This window comes from Doryrhamphus excisus, chromosome 5 (assembly GCF_030265055.1).
Source record: "Doryrhamphus excisus isolate RoL2022-K1 chromosome 5, RoL_Dexc_1.0, whole genome shotgun sequence".
Lineage (NCBI taxonomy): Eukaryota > Metazoa > Chordata > Actinopteri > Syngnathiformes > Syngnathidae > Doryrhamphus > Doryrhamphus excisus.
This window is the reverse complement of record NC_080470.1, coordinates 11,224,205-11,247,615: the sequence shown is the minus strand read 5'-3', so window position 1 is coordinate 11,247,615 and position 23,411 is coordinate 11,224,205. Positions and strand designations below refer to the sequence as shown.

The 23,411-nt window shown below is 40.6% G+C and overlaps 2 protein-coding genes across 9 annotated transcripts in view; both read right to left on the bottom strand.

Annotated features, from left to right (window-relative positions):
• The window catches only part of sema6bb (sema domain, transmembrane domain (TM), and cytoplasmic domain, (semaphorin) 6Bb), a 151,470-nt gene extending 141,326 nt beyond the window's left edge, over positions 1-10,144 (bottom strand). For 2 of the 7 annotated variants that reach the window (XM_058074293.1, XM_058074297.1), the window contains exon 1: positions 3,738-3,914. Coding sequence is in view for 2 of the 7 variants with exons in the window: in XM_058074288.1 (XP_057930271.1) it covers positions 3,369-3,493 (125 nt within the window). In the remaining 5 variants the exon portion in view is untranslated. Of the gene's footprint in view, positions 1-3,368; positions 3,917-10,048 lie in introns of those variants that run through there. The other 5 variants (XM_058074289.1, XM_058074290.1, XM_058074295.1 and 2 more) reach the window with 4 other exon arrangements.
• A 3,275-nt stretch (positions 10,145-13,419) lies between these two features.
• Positions 13,420-22,358, bottom strand: abhd17ab (abhydrolase domain containing 17A, depalmitoylase b). 2 transcript variants are annotated; one of them, XM_058074030.1, is made up of 5 exons: positions 21,379-21,505; positions 20,391-20,752; positions 17,256-17,450; positions 16,644-16,823; positions 13,420-16,358 (listed from the first exon to the last, which is right to left on the bottom strand). In XM_058074030.1, exons 2-5 carry the CDS (start codon positions 20,744-20,746, stop codon positions 16,133-16,135), a joined length of 957 nt encoding a protein of 318 aa, XP_057930013.1. In that variant the 5' UTR covers positions 20,747-20,752; positions 21,379-21,505; the 3' UTR covers positions 13,420-16,132. The 2 variants fall into 2 exon arrangements, with proteins under 2 accessions (XP_057930013.1, XP_057930012.1); XM_058074029.1 differs by lacking the exon at positions 21,379-21,505 and adding an exon at positions 21,750-22,358 and having other exon boundaries at positions 13,421-16,358.
• Positions 22,359-23,411: the final 1,053 nt, after the last annotated feature.

Genomic DNA, 23,411 nt, shown 5'->3' with positions numbered 1-23,411 from the left:
TGTGATCCGTCAAGAGACGAGGAGGGCAGTTACATTAAACCACCAGGCGCTGCTTGGCCCGGATTAGCCAAGCTCCACTGAGCGGTTTGTTAAGATGTGCAGAAGCAGCACAAGGAAATTGCCGCCAAAAGCTGGCATCAGTACTGAAAAAGTACACCTAGAGCATTGTGTTCTCTTCTTATATGTGCTTATCAGTTCTAACATCCAGTACACTGTGCCTTTAATTGCTCTCCACAGTGTAATCTTGCCCACCCCTGAGTCATTTCTTTTGGCAGAAACACAGCATCCTACTGACTGATTATTTATATTCTTCATGGGAAGAAAACAATAATCCTCCTAACACACACACACACACTTTCCCATCAGGGCCTGTGAGATGAAATTAAACCCTTCAAAATATTTTACAACAATTTTAATAAGTGTCGAAGGTCCCACAACAGTGTATTGGAAGTATGTTGTCCAAAATGTAGCCTTGATGCTGGAATTTAGACAGTTTTAGTGCTTTTAGTAAGTTGTGTGTCTGTAGCTTTAATGCTAATGAGCTGTGTTTGTCTACGCCCATTGCCACTATTTACATATACACTGTAAAGGATGAATCATGCTGCAGTTAAGTCACAAAGCCAGCCCTTCTCATGGTATCTTGATCCATTCATAGCGCTTCAGTCTGGGGAGAGTGCTTGACATGCAAAAACTCTGCCAAAACACTAGGGGCAGTGTTTGCTTATGTAGCTTCCAGTGTCCTAGTAAACAATGGTGAATTTCTGAATGCTTTAGCAGGGCCAGAGGGATCGGCGTTTTAAAAGCAAGCATCACCCGATATTTCCACTGATATCGTCCGATGCAATCGGTGGTCGATTGCAGCACGCCTAACAACAATGTCACTTTAAAAAGGGACCTATTGTGTTTTCTCCACTTTTCTGACCTATAAATGTAGTTAGAATGTTGTATTCTCGTGTTAAACGATGCCAAAGTTTCAGATAATGAGGTTGGTGCATTTGTAAGTGAGCCGTTTCAGTTTCAGATAATTTTTTCTGTTGTCATGACTCCATGAAAACCCAGAACTTCAAAAGCAACCCTTATTCTCAATAGCGAAGCAAACAAGTGAATGGTATAATAGATTTACACACGTTTGGTGCTCATAAAAACAGGCTCTAGGGACACAAAATCCTCTTAAAAATATCATTAAAAAGCCAATTTTACATAACAGAGAACCTTTAATTATAACAAAAGGCTACAATTCTATGATTTTGCTCTCCAGGGACATTTAACAAGGCACGCCTGTTAAAAAACACAGGTTAAAATATTATATCAAAATTTCCTCTTCATGCACTGCATTGTGCCCTCTTGGTTTTAAACTAATTCAAACCCCGCCAAAGTGAGATACTGTAGATCAGAGATGCTATCCGCCAGGTATTTGCCTCTGTTGTCTATTAATTCATCCCCTCTGATAGCACGTCGCTTGTAATTACTGCTGAGGAAATAGTGCACCACTACCGCTCTGAAAATACGCTCCAGCTATGCATGGGAGTGTATGTGTGTGTGGTGAAAAAAAAGCATCTTGTTCAGGGCTGATTGACGCAGTCCGAGCGACAGAATGCTCGGTTTAGGCAGCGTCATTCTCACACACTCAAGCACCGACCCCGACCCTATGGGGACTCCGCTTTTTTCCTCCTCTTGTCTGCCTTTTTTCCAGTCCACAAACCTCAGGGATGCACAAACAAAAGCCAATGGCTGAAAGGCCATTTGAATTTGAAACGGAGAGGCACAACAACCACGGAAAAAAAACACACCAATGGAGAAACTTAGAATTGAGGAGAAGAAGCTACTTTCTAGTCACAGAAAAAAAACACAATAAAGTCATGTAATAATGTAAACAGATATACACTTTCTTTTATTCTGCAGCAAGGTTCAGTTTCAAGAAAGACCAGTACTTTGTCTGTGGTTTCCATGGGTGTAGCACTCTACTGCATCATAAAAGCTAATATTTTGGTCACCACAATAACAAACTGTTTATGACATGCTATGGGGATGACACATTATCCACTTGTACAGACTTCTTGTGTACTGATACTGCAATACTGTAGCACTATTTTAACCCCATCCATATTTTCTTTACATTATTGCACTCTCAAATGGTGGTACAAGTACCACTGATGATACACGAGGTATATCTAGTGGCACGCTAGATAATCTAAAATCTAAATAATGCAACCATTGCTTTAGTATATAGAACGCACGACACCTTTATGTTGGATGTTATTGATACTTTTGAAAAATCCAATCTAGAGTCTGAATACTCAATCAATATAAGTTGACCCTCCTGCTATGTCTTCTTATTCCCTTGCAGACCAGGTCCCTATGAGGTGTGTTAGCAGAGTTACAATGCCATCTACTGTATGGAATTCGAAAGACAAGCTACATTCATACAGTCCCATTATAATATGTTGATTGTGCGCCAAATCTTCCTGTGGTGGTCCAAATGTATTTGTGGCAGCCCATTTGGAAACCACTGATACTATTACACTTCAATCTCATCCACACAGGCTAGTGTTCTGTGTCCCTTCAGTTAAAATACAGTGAAATACATATGAAATCATTGTGCAAATACAAATTTAATAACCAAGGATCATTTCCTTTGAGTACAAGCCTTGTGCTTGTCGTGAAACTGGCAAGCGGGAGGTAGCAATAAATGGTAGTACATGGAAGGCACAATATTCCTTAAGTGATATCAGGTGCAAGATGTTTAAGAACCACTCCTTTAATGTATAGCAGATTAACACAGTAAATGCTTGCATTATTGACCTTATCTCCATCAATTTTATATACAAAATACATGAAACTATCTATGAAAACTGAGCATTTGCATCCGTCTAAAGGTGACTGTCGGGGTAAAGCCTTTGCATTGGACTACATTTTGTGGCCAGTGAGTGTAGCAGTGCAGGATGCAAACAAACAACTCACCAGGGGGGCATTGACAACAACCACAACACACAAGAAAACCCAACATGCGGCAAAAACTCTGACAATTCAAACTCAAACGGCTACAGCAATTATGCAAGTCTGAGGTGTTTAATTGAGCTGATTTCGTGCAATATAAAAGGGGGAAAGGGCGGGCACTGCAGGTGAAAATCCCAAGTGCCCCAATTAAGAAGGGTGTTTCCATGACACATGTTAAACAAATCACACTAGAAGAGTCCATTGAGAGGATCGGGACTTGTTTAGTGCGGGTCTGCAAGCTACGCAGTAAGGAATTGTGAAATACTGTAGTGCAGTTCGTAATATTAGACAGCCTTAAAAAGGAGTCCAAAACAACTAAACACGCCCGAATCTCCAGCACAAACCCACGCCGAACACTTCATCTCACTTACCTTGATGAACCAGAGTGAAATGGGAGCTTGTGAGAGTTGTTGTGATGATGTTCGCCACCGTGTTCAGGAAAATCCGTGAGACTACCAAGGGAGTTCGGATCCAAACGCCCGTCGCACCTGTCCATGCATCCCCCCCGCCCCCAAAAGACAACTGGGGGTAATGTGTCCGAGCCTCCTCCTCTGTCCTCTGTCCCTGCTTCAGCACAGGCGGCACCACCTGTCCCTGTCCCCGGTGCGAAACAACCCGCAAAGAAGCGTCTTATTATGTCACGTAGCGGCACATGGCCGTTGGTGGACACCCCAGGAAAGTATCAGCGAAGATTAAAAGGAGGTCTGGTAAGAAGTACCAGCTGGTATCCGCTAGCTTACCCGGTCCGGTTGTGTAATGACTGTTATAATTGCTCCGTCCCTTCCCGTGCTTCTGTGTCCCTCTCCCGTCCATCCAGAGTGAACATGCCGCCTCGTCGGCTCATTCAAATGAGCTCCAACAGCAGCCCTTCCCAGAGCCCCGCCAGCTGGGCTTGTTAGGCGGAGGAGGTGGGAGGAACCTAAACTAGATTGTCTTCTGGCTCCCTTTTTGGGGGGGATCCAAATATTGATCTATATATCTATACCTATCTGCATCAGTTAAGATGCCTATTGTTCGGTTCTCCTGTTTGTCACTGTATTATATTGTTGATGTTGCTATACATTTTACAAACTAAAGTTCTTGGACAAAGCAGGAAAACAGCACTATTTATTCATTAATTCCTTCATTTTCTACCGCTTTTTCCTCACGAGGGTCGCAGGGGTGCTGGAGCCTATCCCAGCTGTCTTCGGGCGAGAGGCGGGGTACACCCTGGACTGGTCGCCAACCAATCACAGGGCACATATAGACAAACAACCATTCACACTCACATTCATATACAATTTGGAGTGGCCAATTAACCTAGCATGTTTTTGGAATGTGGGAGGAAACCGGAGTACCCGGAGAACAACTAAACTACCACACAGAAATGGCCGAGGGTGGAATTGAACCCTGGTCTCCTAGCTGTGAGGTCTGTACGCTAACCACTAGAGCGCCGTGCCGCCCCAGCACTATTTATTTTTGTTTAAATGATAGCATGGAATAAGATGTTAATCGGTATCCTGTCTATGATTGTTTATACAGTATCAAAAGTTTTGAGACAAATATACTAAGTTCTATGTGAAGTATTTCCATAATGCCTCATATTAACTCTCTAACAAGATCTCAGTGTATAGACTGGTCATATATCTCATCTTGTTTCATATTATCTACATACTGTATTGTGTATATAACTCTGGAAAAAAAATGTTGATTTTGTTAATACTTGGGTTGTTTATATTGTTTATTTTTCTATATTGTGTATTTTGTACTGCTTAACTGACTCTGTACTCTTGCTGCTGTGCAATACAAATTTCCCCACTGAGGGACAAATAAAGGTATATTCATTCATTCATTCATTCATTTTCCACCTCTTTTTCCTCATGAGGGTCGCGGGGGTGCTGGAGCCTATCCCAGCTGTCTTTGGGCGAGAAGCGGGGTACACCCTGGACTGGTGGCCAGCTAATCACAGGGCACATATAGACAAACAACCATTCACACTCACATTCATACCTATGGACAATTTGGAGTCGCCAATTAACCTAGCATGTTTTTGGAATGTGGGAGGAAACCGGAGTACCCGGAGAAAACCAGAGGGTGGAATTGAACCCTGGTCTCCTTGCTGTGAGGTCTGCGCGCTAACCACTCGTCCGCCGTGCCGCCAAATAAAGGCATATCTTAATCTTAGGCATATCTTAAATCCATTTTCAACAAAATTAGATGTTTCCAAACCTCTGACTTGGACTGTACACTCCTGGTTAACATTTTAAGAGCAGTTCAAGAATTGCAAGAATTTACATGTTGCACTTTTGGACCTCTTCTAGTTGTGAGGCCTGTGCTAACCACTCAACCGCCGTGCAGCCAAGACCATAGCTAAAAAATTTAATGTGAAAAAAAAAAACACACCATCCATCCATCTTCTATGTATCGTATCCTCACAAGGGTTCTGGGGATATGCTGGAGCCTATCCCAGCTGACTTCAGGCGAGAGGCTGGGTACACCTTGGACTGGTCTCCAGCCAATCAACCATTCACACTCACATTCATACCTATGGATAATTCGGAGTCTGCATTGCATGCTTGATTGCCAGCAGGCTAGTGGGAATGTTGAAGATGGCGTCATGAAGGGCATCCACTGTCTGGAACCGGAATAATTATTTTGTCAAGCGGGTATTGTGAACTGCAGTTGAAAAAGCCATGACCACAAAGACGAGGGCCTGCAACATCTCCACATAGCCAGCTGCTGTTTGATGCCCCTGCACAACCTGAAGCTCCATTGTTCCATTGAAGGAAAAAGCACCCCAGGTCATGATGCACCCCCCTCCACTGTGCCGGGTAGAAAACATCTGAGGTGGGATCTCCTTGTCTTGCTAGTAATGTTGGAAGCCATTGGGAGGAAGGAAGCCATCATGGTTATATTTTATCTCAACAGGGGAATATGTGGCCCATTTTTAAACATTTTGCAAGATTTTTGTGTTTCAAATGTTTCAAATAGTCTAAAACAAAATCAATTAGTTTGTCCTAGTTATCTGATACGTTTGCGCTGCAAACTTGTTGCCAGGCAGAATTTGTGGGGACACTGATTTATTTAGCTGTTGAAAAGAGCCATGCGTAGTCCAGCATTATTGATAATGCTTTTCATCAAGCATCAATATTTCACAATTTGTGAGGTGGTCCTTTAACACACCACAATTATGTGCTGCGAGACCCAAAAGTGAAACATACATAACTTTCTCCAATGCTGCATCTACCATATACTACAAGACAAACAGCATAGTTCTTTAACATCAAGGCCAGTTCAATGCCATCTCACCCTTTTGAGAACCTCTCTCTGTTTTAGACTCCAAAAGTTCACGTCACTAGATTTGACGAAAGTATCTCGCCAAATATAGCCACAGTGTTGCCAAATTAGCAACACTTTCGTCCCTCTTGCTACATATTATTCTCTGGCAGACCATGTGCATACAGTATATGGTGTCTTAACAAGCAGAGTGAGCACAAGCACAGTCCCATTATAATGTGTTCATTAATAGGTACCTCCAAATCCGATTAGTGCGGTCCAAATTTATTTGTGACAGACCGCCACAAATAAATGAATGTATGTGAAACGCACATGAATATGCAAAGGAAAAGGAAAAAACAAGCTTTTGTCATTGCTTATATATAATTAAAAATGTACTTTGTGCAAGCTAAATGACTCAAGAGCAAAAACAAACACATTAAATTCAGAATTCTATTGAATCAAAAGCATGAAAAGCAACAGTTTAAACAGGGTTGGTGATATTACATGACCGTACCAGACAAGTGGTGGTACAGAATGACCACTTATAATATTTCCCATAAAACCTTTAAAATCCTGTGCTATAAATACAAATTACCCAAATGTTGGAGTTTGACACCACTTTCCAGCTGTACTTCGTAAAATAAAAAGTCTAAAGCGGACACACCACAGCTGTGGTTATGCACTAGTGTGATTGTTTTTTTTATAGTTTGCCAACCATCGTAAAAATGTGTAGAGAACAAGGACAAACGTGTTGAGGTTAAAGGCAACTACCATAGAGGGTGTTGAGTTTTGCAGGAACCTGAGAAAGAAATAGTAAAAATCAGCAGGAGGTACACGGCGCTACACAAGTCAATTAGTAGTTTATCTGTGTAGAGTCACGTGTGTCAGTAACCACAATAAGCAGCAGAGGTCGCTGTTTCAACTAACTCTGATCATCTGTCACGTTATATACAGTGACAAAGTCATGAAAGTGCATTTTTAGATGGGAATGACAATGGAAGTGGCAAGACATTAAATCTATTTGCTATTTTCATCATTTTTAACAAACAGTTTCATATCCAAAATTATCCAATGTGTAAATATTATAGCAGAAAAAAAACCAATTTGGGTAGTTTCCCAACCCAGCACTGGTTAAATATTGGACAGAACACACGCTGGGTTAATGTAACCCAACAAATTGGGTTGTTCATTCAATCATTCATTCATTCATTTTCTACCGCTTTTTCCTCACGAGGGTCGCGGGGGAGCCTATCCCAGCTGTCTTGGGGTGAGAGGCGGGGTACACCCTGGACTGGTCGCCAGCCAATCACAGGGCACATATAGACAAACAACCATTTACACTCACATTCATACCTATGGACAATTTGGAGTCGCCAATTAACCTAGCATGTTTTTGGAATGTGGGAGGAAACCGGAGTACCCAGAGAAAACCCACACATGCACGGGGAGAACATGCAAACTCCACACAGAGATGGCCGAGGGTGGAATTGAACCTGGTCTCCTAGCTGTGAGGTCTGCGCGCTAACCACTCGACCGCCGTGCCGCCCCACATTGACTACACTGTTGGGTTCTTTAAACCCAGCAAGTTGGGTTGCTAATATACAATTGTTACTTATTAATATTACAATGGTACTTATTATTATTATTTCTTGATCACACCAATAATTTAAAATATTATTTTATTAATTACAGTCTTTTTTCATTTCTATCAAAACCATACTGGTCAACCCTCCTGTTTTCCCTGGCAAATTATCACATTCTTCCCTCTCGCTCTCTCATTTCAATAGTTTGCCATAAATGCCACGTATTTTAAATAATATTGTATTTATATCTTGCTAAATATCAACACAATCACCTTGTTGTTCCCCATCACGTCACATTTTTACATGGGTCACTTATTGCCAGGCAGAGTTTACAAGTGCTAAGGATATAGACGTACTTTAGTACTTACATATAACAGATGTATTAAAGAAATTACCATAAAAATATATGTGGCAAGTTTATTTATTCATGTATGCATATTTTGGAGCGTCCTCAATTGAATGATCTGTATTAAATGTAAAGTACAAGTTGGAAGGAAAAAGGAGCACCGTCTGCTTGATCTGGTGGGGCACTGGGCTGTCTGCCCCTTACTCAAAGTTGAGTCATTACTGCAAATGTAGCTAGTAAAAGACCGACAGAAATGGTATGATTATTTTTTCTCATTAGATGGAATTTATAAGTCTCAAGTACCAGAAGTAAAAGAGGCACATACTAAAGAAAAGACGATAAAAAAATAGCATTACATGGGACGTTCATATATTCAAACTCATTTCACAATTGAATCACTACTCGGAATATAAAATACATACTTTGGGTAGACTAATTTCTCACATTGAAACTATACAGGCAACCTCTAAAAGTGTACAAAATTACATTTTGGTTGCGTCTCGACATCTGGGGACACAAACGTCCTGCATGAACGTTGTAAAAAAAAATGAAAAAAGCTCATAAAAATAATGAAAGTCGTTATCTTTAAGATGAAACTTGCTGCAAAGTGAGGAAGTTAAATTTTCCAGTAACTGCACTTCAAGGAAAAAAAAAATCCAGACGTTTTATGACTGCTGCGCCTTTCGGCTTTAAAAGTTATTGCTAAAGTGATTTGTGGTGTACCCCCTAAAAAACCCCGCATCTTTCAGACATAATGTAGGTATTGGTGAATATTATAGTGAACAAGCATTGGAAAAGAAAAACAATATGATTTAATGTTGAGTATGGGCAGCCTGTTTCACAGCAGCATGGGGTCAGACGCTGTAGCGACAGTAGAAAGATACGAGACGACTGGTCCTGAAATATTGATGTTTTTCTTACACCGTGATTGTATGATTTTTGACAGCATGTTACTCTGACCTTACTGACTGACATCCTGAGGACAAACACCCCCTGTTTTCACTTTTCAGCTTATACTGTATGGACACAAATATTGGGTCATCTGACACTTGCATTTCTACCGGAAGTGAAAATGAAAATATTGAATCATCTTTTCCCATAGGAAATAATGGAAATGAAAATAATCTGTTCCAGTGTCAAACTGTCACCAACATAAAATCATTATGAACTGTACAGGTAATGTTCTTCAAAGTACGTAAGTAAGCTATCAAAGAGCTAACGCTATAGCAATCAACTACACTCCCTGGTCTTCACGTTTCAACATCTTCAAGGACGTTCCCTCAAGTGTTCCAAACAACAAAAACTGCCACATAAAATGCGTATTTATGCGTTTAAGTTTTACTTGCCGAGTTTGACACGACAATCTAATCCCCGATTGATGGCGTTGATGCAGTGGCTCACAGTAATATTGCAGGAATGACACGCTCTTTTACAAGAGCTGTGTTTACAATGCACCGTCCATCATTTCACTTCTCATCTCTTTAAATCTTTGCACTCATCGGTGCTGCAAATTATGATGTTTTTTGGAGAGTCACCCATAGGGTTGATTGTTGTTGCTTTATTATCAAAGTATAAGTTGACCACTGGCGTTGTGTCAAATGTATATCACAAGACATCATGCGGTATATGTCAGGATATTGCAGGAGACCCAACGCCATTTTGTTTTTGGATTTTTCTTGAGCTTTTTGTGGATGCTGAATCCTCAAGATTCGCCTCTCAGGGCTAACTTCTGATTGGTTGTTGGTCAGTTCCAAGTTACAACCTCAGTTACACATACACAGTGTCTGACTGAAAAGAAAAGTTGACTCTGGCAAGTAGCTGCATACAACTAGGAGGGAAGGTTAATGCTAAAAACATAACTCACCATGCGCGGTGGTGACAGAAAGGCACACAAAAGTAGAGTAAACCCAGTTAGTGTATCAGGAAAAGTGTTATACAGGAGGGCAAGACAGGTCCCAGCGAAAAACAATACATCATCAATGAACCAACACCTAGCTAAAGAGCCTAGTTGTGCTGAATAGGAAACTAATTACAAATGACAGGCAGGTGTGCTGCTAGGCGAGATGTGCAAGTCATGAACGAGTTGTTCAAAACTTGGTTTTCACTAAATGAGGACTCACCTTTTTGTTTACTCATCCCCGCTATTGGTGCTCAGTGAAGACTCCAGTTTCACGGCGTATCGTCCTGCACAAGATCCTGCGCGAGAACCCAATTGTCTTCAGTAAGGCACTCATAAAAAATGTAATCAGTAAAAGGACTCAAGTTTTCCCAAAACTAATCATGGTGCGAACTAAAATAACAAAACAGGCTAACATATAGCATACTGTATGTAGTAGGTACTCACTGGAGGGTGAGCAAGAAAATCAGGGGCCTGCAATTTTCGCCTTAATGGAATCGCAGATGGAATCACGGAATTAATTCATTCATTCATTCATTCATTTTCTACCGCTTTTTCCTCACGAGGGTCGCGGGGGTGCTGGAGCCTATCCCAGCTGTCTTCGGGCGAGAGGCAGGGTACACCCCGGACTGGTTGCCAGCCAATCACCGGGCACATATAGACAAACAACCATTCACACTCACATTCATACCTATGGACAATTTGGAGTCGCCAATTAACCTAGCATGTTTTTGGAATGTGGGAGGAAACCGGAGTACCCGGAGAAAACCCACGCATGCACGGGGAGAACATGCAAACTCCACACAGAGATGGCCAAGGGTGGAATTGAACCCTGGTCTCCTAGCTGTGAGGTCTGCGCGCTAACCACTAGCCCGCCGTGCCGCCCGAATCGGCAAATAAAAACAAAATGTTTTCTAATCTTTTTTTTTTTTTGCCAAAAATGTTTGTCTGGTGTTATTTGATTATAATCACAATATTTGAATTCAGGATCTTGAAAAGTCTCAGGTAAAAACTTTCCGCATCAGCAGTACTGGCCCTGCGTTTTGTTGGTATCAAATCAATACCAAAATGTGCAGTATCGCCCAACCTTATCTTTAATTCTGACTCTTATTTAGCTCAGGCCTGCGCCGTGTAGGATGAGGAGGGAAAAGGGATGAAATACATATGATTTATTTATTGCCATCACAGCAACTTTGACAGGAGATAAAAAAGCGCAAGTTACTTTGTTGACTCCAAAGTTTCTTTGCTGAAACAGAATAATAAAGATAAGCACAGGACTTATGGGAAAAGCCTTTTGGGGAACCTAAATATTAGAGTAGATGATAGAAGCGAGGATGAAGCATGGTGACAAAGGATGGAGAGAGAGAGTGTGATTGACGTGATGTCGCACTTCATGTAGCCACAGCATTACGCCTTATTGGGTGAAGTGTGACATTGCATGTACTATTTCAAACCGCAGATGATTTGTAGCCGCGTCCTATGTTACTGATACTTCTTGTTGCAAGGCTCAGGAAATCTGCAGCAGGAAGTTGGAAATAAGACTCCCATCAATGAAGCACAGATGTGACCAAACTTGGCTATTAATGTGGTGGAGGAAGGGGGGGGGTAATTTCTACAATTTCAAGGCTGCAAAAGATGAAAAAGGGAAGAAAGAACATGATACAAACCGGCAATGTTTTAAGTAATAAAGTAAGTCACTGTAATGGAAAAAAAGATGACTCACTCCTTCAAGACAGACATGTAATGGAAATGGAACAGGAAGGTGTTGGCAGAGCAATGCTGCCATCTTGTGGCACTTCAGAAGCATTCTTGTTCTATGATTATCAACACACTCTCCATTTTTGCCTTCATTGGTATTCTTAAGAAATAACCCCCCCAAACTTCAAAGCACAATTGCGGATTCAACCTTTAGCCGTTCATTTAGCTGACTTTTGAGTCAGGTTTTTTACTGAAATCTTGCATTAACTCGTTTGCCACTTTTAACGATCACATATCCATGCTTGACTCATCTGAGCTCCATTATGCACGTTTACTTCCTGTTGGAGCATCTAAAAATACTTCTGTGTAATTAAGATTTGTTAAATGCTGCTAATTGGTGGCTCTTTATCTTGCAAGGTATGTCCCCAGGCAAGGGGAAGAATGAGAAAGGGAGAGGCATAGAGGAGCGATCATCTTACCCTGAGGGACATGAGAGTTTCCTGTTATCTCCTAATCTCCAATTACTTAATATCCACAACAATTTGGGACTCAATCAACACATTCAGTCAAGCAGAACTAAGTAAAAACAGATGAAAGCCTTAAGGGAATACATTGCAGGATGTGCAGGGTTTCTTATTTTGAAGTAGCACAAACAATACTTATGTCTAAGTAAAAATCATGTTTTCTCAATAGAATTTTTTTTTTCAAGAATGTTTTAAAAAGTAGTATAGTCATGTTTTCCAGGGGTTAAAAAAAATCTTATTTCAAGAACAAAAAAGTTTTCATTAAAGAATGAATGCAAGATGTCTTTCAAGAAAATGTGTCATCTTACATAAACAGTAGATTTTTATAGAAAATGTCATACTTTTCAGGATCAAAACTTAAAATTCCAATTAATTTTTTTTTTCATGAATACAGTCACATTTTAAGGTAGCATTTCAATATTTTCTAGGAAAAATGTCTCCAAATGTGTGATCTTATGATTCCTTCATTCATTTATCCTCACGAGGGTCGCGGGTATGCTGGAGCCTATCCCAGCTGTCTTCGGGCGAGAGGCGGGGTACACCCTGGACTGGTCGCCAGCCAATCACAGGGCACATATAGACAAACAACCATTCACACTCACATTCATACCTATGGACAATTTGGAGTCACCAATTGACCTAGCATGTTTTTGGAATGTGAGAAAACCCACGCATGCACAGGGAGAACATGCAAACTCCACACAGAGATGCTCAAGCAGAGATTCGAATCCAAGTCTTCCCTATCACCTGACTGCGTGGCAAACACACTAACCACCGTGCGGCCTCCATACAGTACCTGCAATGCTCAAGAGCTGTACAAAGTATTAGGGTCATGCTTACATTTGGAAAAAAATACACTCTCTTTATGTGCAGTGGAACTGTAGGCTGATGTATTTTACACAAGAGAAGCAAGTAATTATTATGGATCATTGCAGAGTTTAAAAAAAAAGATGATTACTGCCAAAATCAATACTGTTGCCATCAACACAGTGAGGGAGCACTGTTGGAGCTGAGCACTGTTAAGCTTGTAAATGTAAGTTGTAAATGCTAACTTAAAGGGACAGAGACAAAGACGCTTGCATCTAATTCTGCGACGGAACACGTGTGTTTTATAGCATAAGTCTTCATCACATACACAAAAATGGAGAGGCAACCGTGTACAGGGATATGGCAGGATACAAAATATAACAAGAATTGTAAGGTCAGAAGTAGGCATTTCTGTGATACAAATGTATTACTCTTTTGAACGCATATTGTTTTGAGAAGCCAAATTAGTTCTCCAACAAGAACTGGACTTTGAAGACCAAATGAGGGTGAGTCGCTGTAACTATATCTTTAAAGGTGACCTCATATGCTTTTTCCTCTGTTCTGACTTATAAATGTCGTTTTCTCGTGTTAAACAATGACAAAGTTGCAGATAATGAGGTTTGCACATTTGGAAGTGAGCCCTGAAGGACGTTTGGGATGGTTCTGAACGCTAGGTTTCAGAGAGGTCTTTCTAAAGCTGACTCACTCTGACGTCGCAGTGAGCCGGACTTCCTTATATGGGCGTTCCATGTTGGCTAACCTTTTTTGAGAGGTAACCAAATAAGGGGACATGTGAAAACAGCCAACATGATCCTTTATTACCTTGTACGCAAATGCAGTAACATAAATGTCAAAATGTAGACGACAATCAGCACACACTAGAAAATAAACCACACTATTCAAAGGTTTTAGTGGAGGGCTTTAAAGGCTTTACAAGCTCCCTGCACCAAAAAGCAGCTTTAAAAAGTATTGCAGCATTCATCATGTGCACAACAATGTGGAGTGTTAAAAAGAATAACTGTATACCTCTGAATAAAACAATAACTTCAATTGTGTATTTAATTCACATTCATAACATAACCCAGCAGTCCCTCGACTTTAAAAAACGACAGTTTTGAGGTAGAATACAAGTCCTTTCCATAACTGCAGTTGATGTTGTGGACACTCGAGGGCGCCAATATTCCCTGACAGCGGTGGTGCTAAACCATATTGATACATAATAACCTGAGAAACATGAATAGAGCAATTATTAAACGTTTACATATACAGTACCGCTCCCAACTTCTCACTGGTAAAGTATGTGGCCAGAATAGACTTCAGTCTGATGCCACCCCCCCAAGACAAAAATGTGTATATCTTATACTGCTGTATTCTACTATGAGAAAAAGTCTTTTTTTAATTAATTAAAATTAAACCTTCCATGTCATGTATTCTCGCACAAAAATGTGACTTCTGAAAATCTTACAACAATGAAATCTTGTAAGAATAAAAATAATATGAAGTTCATATTAGAAGATAATATTTAAAAAAAAAAATCTAGAACAAATCCCAATCTTATGATATTGTGATTTTTTTAAAGAAAAACCTGTAAAACATATTTTTCTCTAGGACAAATATAAATAAAATATGTTAAATATAAGTAATAATGTTTTTGAAGAAATATTGGGGAGAAAAGTATTTTGTCTTAAAAGTATTAATTTTATATCAATTTTACATTAAAATTTAACGCTTTAATGAAAAAGTCATTATTTGTGAAGGAAGTCATCCTGTGATATGAAAAAATTGGGGCCCTTTGATAATTTAAGATTTCCTTTATAAAATCACTGGTTGTTGGGATCAGCAATTTCAGTTACGTATATCATATAGCAGACAAACACACTGATGTATAAGGAGTGAAATTAAGTTTTTATAGAAAGTGTGCAATAATTTTAACAAAAGCAGGCAGGTGCATCAATTTGATTTTTTATTGATTTTAATACCTTTAGCACTAATTATTGGAACCCAAAATTTGTTTGGTAAGCTCAGTGACTCTCGGCCTGCATACACAAGTGAAGCCAATCATGAGAAAGAGAAAGGGCATTTATAAGGTGGCCAATTGCGAGTTGCATCTTCTCTGAAGTGTAGCAACATGCATAGCCTCAAAACAACTGTCAAATGACAGGAAAGCAGTGATTGTTCAACATCATGGTCTGGGGGAAGGATACAAAAAGCTAGCTCAGAGACTGTCAACTGCTGTATGGCCAGTGCAGGTACTGGAAATCTTGTTCAAGTTGAAGGTCACATGGTCAGTATCAGCAGATTCTTGCCAACAATGCTCAAAAATCAGTAACAAAGTTGAAGTTGCGCCAGGGCTGAGCCTAAACACTGACCAAATTCTACTACGGCATTCATGCAGAGGAACAAGTACAACGTTCTGGAAGGGCAATCTTAGTCCTCACACCTAAATATTATTGAAAATCTGTGGTGTGATTTAAAGTGGGCTGTCCATGCTTGGAAACCATCAAACCTGACTCAACTGGAGATGTTTTGGAAAGAGGAATGGTCAAAAACACCTTCAACCAGAATCCAGAACGTCATTAGAAGCCATCGGAAGCATTTGTTTTTGCAAAGGGAGGATCTACTAAATTTAGATGTAATTTTTTTGTTGGGGTGCCCAAATTTATGCACTTACCTACTTTTGTTTAAATAATTATTGCACACTTTCTGTAAAGCCGATAAAACTTCATTTCACCTCTTATCTATCACTGTGTTTGTCTGCTGATGACATATTTAATTGAAATTGCCCAAGAACTTGTGAATTATAAAAAGGAAAAGCTTGAAAATGATCAGGGGTGCCCAAACTTTGTCATACCACCGTATTTTGGAATTTCTTTTTTCAAGCAAAGCAAAGCCTTCATAAAATAAAGTTGTTGTGATGTTATTCATACAATGTATTAATATGAAAATCCCTAACACCTTTGGAAAAAGAGAATCCAGCAGCTGGTAGAGTTCTTAGAGCCATGACAAAACAAAAATCAAGCTGTCAGGCGTGTGGTAAGGTGAGTTCCTGTCCTATAAAACGCCGTAGGCGCTCCAGGTACTGACTGTACAGTTCAATGTCGTTGTGTCCGGCCCCCTCCACCCAGAGGGGCTCCACAGCCTTGGGGCAGCGCTCGAACAGAGCCAGGCCGTGGGAGAAGTCGATCACTTCGTCCTCCGTCCCGTGGATGATGAGCACCGGGGTTGTGATTTTGGACACTTTCTCGATGCTAAGAGGGAGATGCAAGTTTACTCAACTGCAGAGAGTAGCTAATGTTCGTTAGCGGTAAGGTGTTTGTCTCTTTGTTTTTTTTTAAATCCCTAATTCATCGCAGGCCAAAATGCTCACACTTCCTCTTTAAACTCCATGGTATACTTCAGTTTTATAGATGCCCTGTGTACTGTATTCTACACTGTATATATTATAGTACCATCTAGCCATGAGCGCCAAAGTGTGAGACCAGCTGTGTTAAGGCTAATGAAGAAAGCTAACCAACATCCAACAGTGGACTTACTTGGGGAAAGCGTCAAAACAGTAGGTCTTCTTTGTGTCGGGAAAAGCCACCCTCATGCCAGATGTCAATGGTGAATGAAGGACAACGGCGGCACACTCATACCGGGAAGCCAAGTCCACAGTGGGAACTGTACCAATGCTCTGTCCGTACAGGATGATGCTCTCTGGACTGACACCATACCTGGTGGACACCACACACAGAGGAAAACCTTGTAACAAAAACTTACAAGAATAAAGTTGTTGTTTTTTTTAAGAAATATTTATATTTCAAGAAAAATAAGTCTGATTTTGGAGAAAAAGTACCAGAAAAGGAAAAGTTTACTTCTCTATCTAAACTATTCCAAATGAGCCCCATATTTTATTCTTAGATGGAATGTTTGTAGAGCAAGGCTTATGACGAACCACATGAACATGACATGAATGAATGCACCTCCACTTTCACTAATGAGACTCCTCCACTCAACACAGTGTTTGGTCCCCCAGGGGTCTCTCTGCCTCCACTCTATCCCACACTTTTCTAGTCTCCAAGCATCTGTTCCCACACTGCTCTTCCAACCTGATGTCTTCATATACAACATGTAGCTACATGACCACTAGCATGGCGCCAACGTACCGCGTGCGTAGGGTGTGCCATGCAGCATCGATGTCCGCATAGAGGTCTTTCTCAGACGGCTTCCCGCTACTGACACCGTAGCCAGAGTAGTCGTAGGAGAAGATGTTGCAGTTGATGCGTGTGCCGAGGCCAATGTAGAAGCTGCTCATCTGGCCAAGGTCCACGGCATTACCGTGGGAAAACAGCACTGTGAATCTGACAGTGAGGGACACACAAAAGGTTCATACATTGTGGAAGCAAAACACCAAATCTTTAAAGAAAACATTCAAAAGGTTAGTTGGATTCGGTGCCTATGACTTTATCTAAAAAGGTCACATTAAAAGAAGATTAGATCTCTTAGGGGTGTCCAAATGTCAGATGACTCATATGTGGAGAAATGTAGTCAACCTGAGGACAGACACGCACTATTGTTATGAAGCCACATTAGCCCAAGGCTGCACACAAGGAGGCGTGACATGTGTTAAATGTTTTTTGGTATGGGAAAGTTACAGACTATAATTCAAGTGTGTTAGTATCTTTCTAGCTCTGTGATTGGCTGGCGACCAGTCCAGGGTATATCCCGCCTCTTGCCCGAAGACAGCTGGGATAGGCTCCAGCACCCCCCGTGACCCTTGATAGGATAAGCGGTAGAAAATGAATGAATGGTTTCTTTCTTATGTTATCTTATTCTTCTTACATTATGAAGCAAATAGCTTTAAATAATTTCCTTTAAATAATGTGGTGAAACAAAACTGGCAGCCACACAAACCTATGACATATGTTTTCTCCCATTAATAATAACCATAAATGTGTCAAGTTTTTAAAAAATACTCATACGTAGCTGACTTTTCATTGATTTATTTTCTACCGCTTATCCTCACAAGGGTCACGGGGGTGCTGGAGCCTATCCCAGTTGTCTTCAGGCAGAGGCTGGATACACTCTGGACTGGTCGCCAGCCAATCACAGGGCACATATAAACAAACAACCATTCACACTCACATTCATATCCATCGACAATTTGGAGTCGCCAATTAACCGAGCATGTTTTTGGAATGTGGAATGTGCACGCATGCACGGGGAGAACATGCAAACTCCACACAGAGATGCCCGAGGGTGGGACCGAACTCGAGTCTCCAAGCTGTGAAACCTGCACGCTATCCACTCATCCAGTGTGCAGCTGACTTTTTATCATCTAATCATACACGTTGCACAAGAAATCAGCATACCACAAAACCTGAGTTTGAAGCGCTGTTTGGTTTTTCTTTGGCTTCAATATTCCAAAAGGAAATGCTACCACTCATAAAGAGAAGAAGCAGGTGAAAAGAAAGAAAGGTACATGAAATTATCAAAGTTTGGAACTTCAAAAATGTCTACACATTTAAAGGAACAGATCATTTTGTGTCATGGTAATAATAATGGAGTGAGTTTTTGTTGAGGACAATGTGGGTTGTCATTTCTGATCATGTGAGGCACCACATGCTTCATGGAAGCAGTAATGCATTAATTGCAATGGCAGGAAGCGACAATCTTAGACTGAGCAAACAAGTTAAGAACGCAGACGTGGATCTGAGTGGACAGACAAGAAAAGCGGGTGTAGAAAAGCCCTGTGAGCAAGTGTGACGCTTGGTCGATAAGAGGATATGAAAGGTCAGCACATTTAGGCCAGACTTGTGAGTTCTGTATTCTTGTTCAGACAAAAAAAGAAAAAAAAGGCAAAAAGACAGTTTGTGCACATGTTGGTGTGGTTCGCTTATGTTTGTCTTGGACCCAAAAGCTGTGCAGTAAAGAATCCAAGTAAATACTTAATTGGCAGCTTTCCTGATAAATTACATGACGTTATGTAAATATGCAGTCTGATGGGTTGAATACATACTGTAGGTTATTTTTACATTTATCAGCTTACATTTCACAAAAATCTTCTAAAATATTGTTGTACACACAAATGGAGAGAGCACATATTTCCACCTACATATTTGTCATCATAAGTCACAGCGCATACTGACAAGTGTGAAATGGATTGGTGTCTGTCATTGCTTTGATGTCTTATTTTGTTGCTAACTTGTGTATATAATAACCACCAAACTATTGAACAATGTTGGCTTACAAAGAGAGCACAGGTGAGTTTGTGCATTTGTAATGGTGTCCTGTGTTTCACTGCTTCCACTCTTCCAACAAATGTCGCTAATGTTGCTTTTCACTGAACCATCAGAGCTCTGAATATGTTCTGGCACAACTGGAAGAAAAACCTCAAAAGCTTCACCGACGCATCTCTAGGGCAGTGGCCCAAACTTGGGCCTCAAGCACCACCTATATGGCTGCAAAAAACGTTGAGTTTTGCATCAGTGGGCTTCGAGGGCCATGGGACTGCGTAGTAGATTATCAACTGAAGACACCAGAGATAGGCCAACCGCAATGCTACGGTATGTTATCCATGGGACGCTCAGTTACAGTGCAGCTTCCGACCAGATGGTGGCGGTATTGTGTCAGTCAGTTGTTTAACAGGCTCACAGAAGATCAGAAGAAGACATTCAACTACAACTAGCAATGGATATGTTTTTAAAACAAAAAAATGAAAACAAAAGTGGTGCCAATCACCCCCAAAAGACTACATTTTTACATAAATACAATCCTGACTTCATCAAGTACGGCTTTGTAAATGGAGGAAGCAAGGCAAAGCCGCAAGCCCAGTGTGTGGAGTGTGGTCTGACGTTATCTAACGCTTTAAAAGTAAAATCTAAATATTGGTCTTTTTTGTTAATAAGCCTGACTTAAGCCTTCACATTTTTCTTGATTTGTTCCATGAATTATTTGCAAAAGATAAAGAAGGTTTAATAATCTTTGTGATGATCACATTTTATCATGTCATGTTGTAATTCATGAAATTTTCTTCAGGTTTTAGCTTGTTAAACTGTGAGTGGATTTGATTTATTAGTGAAAACAAATGAATGAGATCAATTAAATCTATATAGTGTTAATATTTAATGGGTCCCGGGCCACTCGGCACTGAAAAAAAATCGGGCCTCAATGTGTAGAACCCCTGCTCTAGGGGACACCAGAGTTGACGTTCTCGCTTGAGCAAACGAACCATTCTCGCGGAACAAACAGAGCCAAATAAGTGTGACGTGTTATTGTATAAAATATTTCATCCAACACACCTGGCGTTAGGAGCACAGCGGATGTACATGCAGCCGACTTTGTTTCCTCTGCTGGATTGAGCAAGCACCACCTCAATGGTGTCCATCTCCCTCTGAGAGTACTGAAACTCAGCGCGCTCCGTCAGATGAAGTTTCCATCTTCCCTCTGGCACTGCGGTACCAGTGACGGCCACGCCACTCCTCGTCCGCAGGCTCAATGACCTAGTTGCCCCTGGCACATTGGACCCCGGGTCTGGGTCTGGCATGAAGGCATATGTGGGCTCCGGTGGCAGGAAGGCAAGCTTGGCTGCGATACGGCTGGGACAAGGCGGGCAGCAGAACAGGCCACATAGCTCACTTATAGAGAGGCCATTCATCCTTCACTGTGTGGCAAAAAAACATGATCATTGTAGCACTTCACTGACAGTGCAGCAGAGATTAACACATATATGCAAACATTTAATCGATTAGAGAAAATTAACGATAAATCAATTTTATAGTTTAAGAGAGGAATCAATATTCTGCCATAAAAACACCTACAACAAGATTTAATGGTTTTATATCCATGCTGCAACTATTACATGATAGCATATGATAGTAAAGCAATTTTGCCCTACTTATGTCGTTTTAAGAACTCCTGGAACTTTCTTTTTGGGCGCATTGATTTCACATAGCAACATAGAGACAACAAACTTTTCTAAATTTAAAAACAAAAACAGCAGCAGTGGTGGACTTTCAGAGAGTGGACTGAGGGGAAAAAAATCCCAAAATGTCATGGAGAGCGTCTGCCTGGAGGGCACCAACTTTCAAAAGTACAGCAAGCATTACCGTATATGCAGCCCTCTTCCTGTTTTGAGTATCTAAACTACACCCTAACAGAGTTATTTTTCTAATGATAGCGTTTTGACAAAGTTTAGCTATTAGCTTTGAATGCATAGTTTGTGTAGCTGTACAAGGGACATGTACATGAATATCAGGCAGCCAAATGGAAATTTTCACGAATTCTTACCCAGTTTTATTTGTTCAAGCTGTTCTTTTAAACCACTATTGCTGACATATGGTAGTATGTGGTAGTTGACTTCCATTTTTGGGTTGAAAAATCTTCAGCCAGCCACATTCAGCAGCGTTAATTAATCAATTGTTCTCTTAGTAACTTAATCTTCCCTCCGCACGATCTGGTAAGCAAGAGGAAGGACATTTACAAACTCTTAATAGTCCATGTTTTACTGTTCATGGTTAATATTGGATATCACTCCTCCTTTATTCATGTTGATTCTAATTCAGTTTTAAAAAAAGTTATAACAGCTGCTCTGTGTACCTGCCGGGGAAACATAAAGTTGAATTCATTTGCATATAATGTCAAATAAAATGTACACCTACCTCTTATGCAGAGTCTCCAAATTCAAGAATTACTGTAACAAAAATTTCAAACGTATTCTTGCCAAATTCAAGCCAAACGGTTATTCACGGCCAACTACTCGATCAGCAAGCGGAAGAAACCGTGGTTCTGACCAGCTGACGTGTAAAAGTTATTTACAGCATAATGTAATTTAAATCCAGCTCTCACCCATTTTGTCCATTTTATCGATAATCCGAAAAGGGGAAGTTCAAAATAATATAAACTCAAGGAGGTGTGTTAAAGTTGCCGTGTGAACGGCGCACCTCCTCCAGTTAGGGGAAAAATAAAACACATAAATGGTTCTCTCCCAGTGAGAATAATGTCATTGGCAACAAGTCAACAATGGAGAGGAGATAATGCTAATTTGTCCTAGTGTACCTGCTAACGCTAGCCGGCTGTCAGGGGTTCAAGCTAGCAAAGCGGCGATTCTGTTAAAGAAAACAACTCAGTTTTAAAGTAAACGGTGTCATTATCTCCACGAATCCGCAAGTGCAGCCGAATGGATCTCAACTGTGTTAAAAAGCGATGTCCCGGTGTTTTAATTAATCCATAGTCGCACTGTGTATTGCCTATTGTGTCGCACACGGAAATGACATCTGACCGGAAGTGACGTAGTTATTTCCACGGTACAATTAGGGGAAACCTATTATCAGAACAGAATGCCAATTTCATTGTTCACGTTACATCTTTTAACAATAAAGGCGTGACGTCATTTGTGAATGATTGCGTTTATGTAGGATATAAAAAAGCCACAATTTAAAGTTCTGTATAGGTGTGTTTGTAAACAAGAATTTTAAACAGCTCATCTCCAGGTGCAGTATTTGCAGAAAGGGTAGGGCCACAGTTTACAGTACAACCCAAGCCAGGATGACTTAAAGGGAGGTGCAGCAACTTGAGAAAAACTAACTATAGTTTTCTCCAAACCTGATAACTTTTGTTATTTTTGAAGGGGGCATATCCCATTCATTTCAGGGGCTTTTCTATGAGACTGGTGGGGCACTGTAATTTTTTCATGAAATAATCCATACGTGTACAGAGGCATGGAGGACTTTCAATTAATGCAGACACCTGCCTTCAAGTAAAATAAAATGAAACACCAAAACAATATGCTGCAGAAAATGTTTTTCAGGGATTAGCATTGGACCCCAGCTGTATAATATTCTCTAAGGGTATACTTTGAAACCCCCTGCGGCAGAGAGCAAATCATATACCTAAAGCAGGTGTGGGCAAACGACGGCCCAGGGGCCACATGAGAGCAGTCAAGCAATTTAATCCGGCCTGCCAGTTCCTTTAAACCTTTAACATACAAGTATAGTCAAGAGTCCATCTGACGTTTCACATGCAGGTAGAAAACTACCTCACCCGTGGTACCAAAAGGAGACAAGAAATATGGGACACACAACATAACAGATTGTATGACACTTTTACAGATAAAATAATTCCATGTGGAAAGTTAGAATTACAAGTTGAGGAGTGTACATGTATATAGATATAGTCTGGCCCCACAGCCCATTTTGTTAACTCATTGCTGCTCGCAAGTCAAAACGTTTGCCCACCCCTGAACTAAACGTATGAATATATTAAGTACAAGAAGTCAATACACAAAAGAACAACTCATTTAAAATAAACTTTGTGATTTTATT

What these genes read in the sequence shown, in the direction of transcription:
- abhd17ab (XM_058074029.1), bottom strand. Translation starts at nt 20,746, where the DNA reads ATGAATGGCCTCTCTATAAGTGAGCTATGTGGCCTGTTCTGCTGCCCG. An exon ending in TGGCACACCCTACGCACGCG is followed by an intron (nt 16,824 to 17,255) that starts GTACGTTGGCGC and finishes GGTGTCCACCAG; the next exon opens with GTATGGTGTCAGTCCAGAGA. An exon ending in TGTTTTGACGCTTTCCCCAA is followed by an intron (nt 16,359 to 16,643) that starts GTAAGTCCACTG and finishes TCTCCCTCTTAG; the next exon opens with CATCGAGAAAGTGTCCAAAA.